The following is a 313-nucleotide window of genomic DNA, read 5'->3' on the forward strand; positions in this document are numbered from 1 at the left end:
CGGAGCCGGAGCCGGAGCGGGGCCGCGCTGGGCAGAGCCGGGCCGGGCCGGGCCGGGACCGCGGCGATGAACTTCGCGGTGGGGCTGAAGCCGCTGCTGGCGGAGGCGCGGAACATGGAGAGCCTGGAGAAGCAGCTCATCTGCCCCATCTGCCTGGAGATGTTCACCAAGCCCGTGGTCATCCTGCCCTGCCAGCACAACCTCTGCCGAAAGTGCGCCAACGACGTCTTCCAGGTGCGTCCGGACCGGACCCCGGCAGCAGCGGTGGGCGGGGGGGGTGGGCGCTGGGTCCGACCCAGGCCCCGGGGCCGAG

The 313-nt window shown here is 73.5% G+C and overlaps 1 protein-coding gene across 1 annotated transcript in view; it reads left to right on the plus strand.

Moving 5' to 3' along the window:
• Positions 1-58: 58 nt before the first annotated feature.
• Positions 59-313, plus strand: part of TRIM54 (tripartite motif containing 54) — a 3,055-nt gene continuing 2,800 nt past the window's right edge. Inside the window, exon 1 of the mRNA XM_010565923.1 lies at positions 59-234. Within this exon, the coding sequence (XP_010564225.1) occupies positions 67-234 (168 nt within the window). The 5' untranslated portion in view covers positions 59-66. The remainder of the gene's footprint in view (positions 235-313) is intronic.

The sequence above is a fragment of the Haliaeetus leucocephalus genome, unplaced genomic scaffold, assembly GCF_000737465.1.
Source record: "Haliaeetus leucocephalus isolate CR32 unplaced genomic scaffold, Haliaeetus_leucocephalus-4.0 Scaffold197, whole genome shotgun sequence".
Taxonomy (NCBI): domain Eukaryota; kingdom Metazoa; phylum Chordata; class Aves; order Accipitriformes; family Accipitridae; genus Haliaeetus; species Haliaeetus leucocephalus.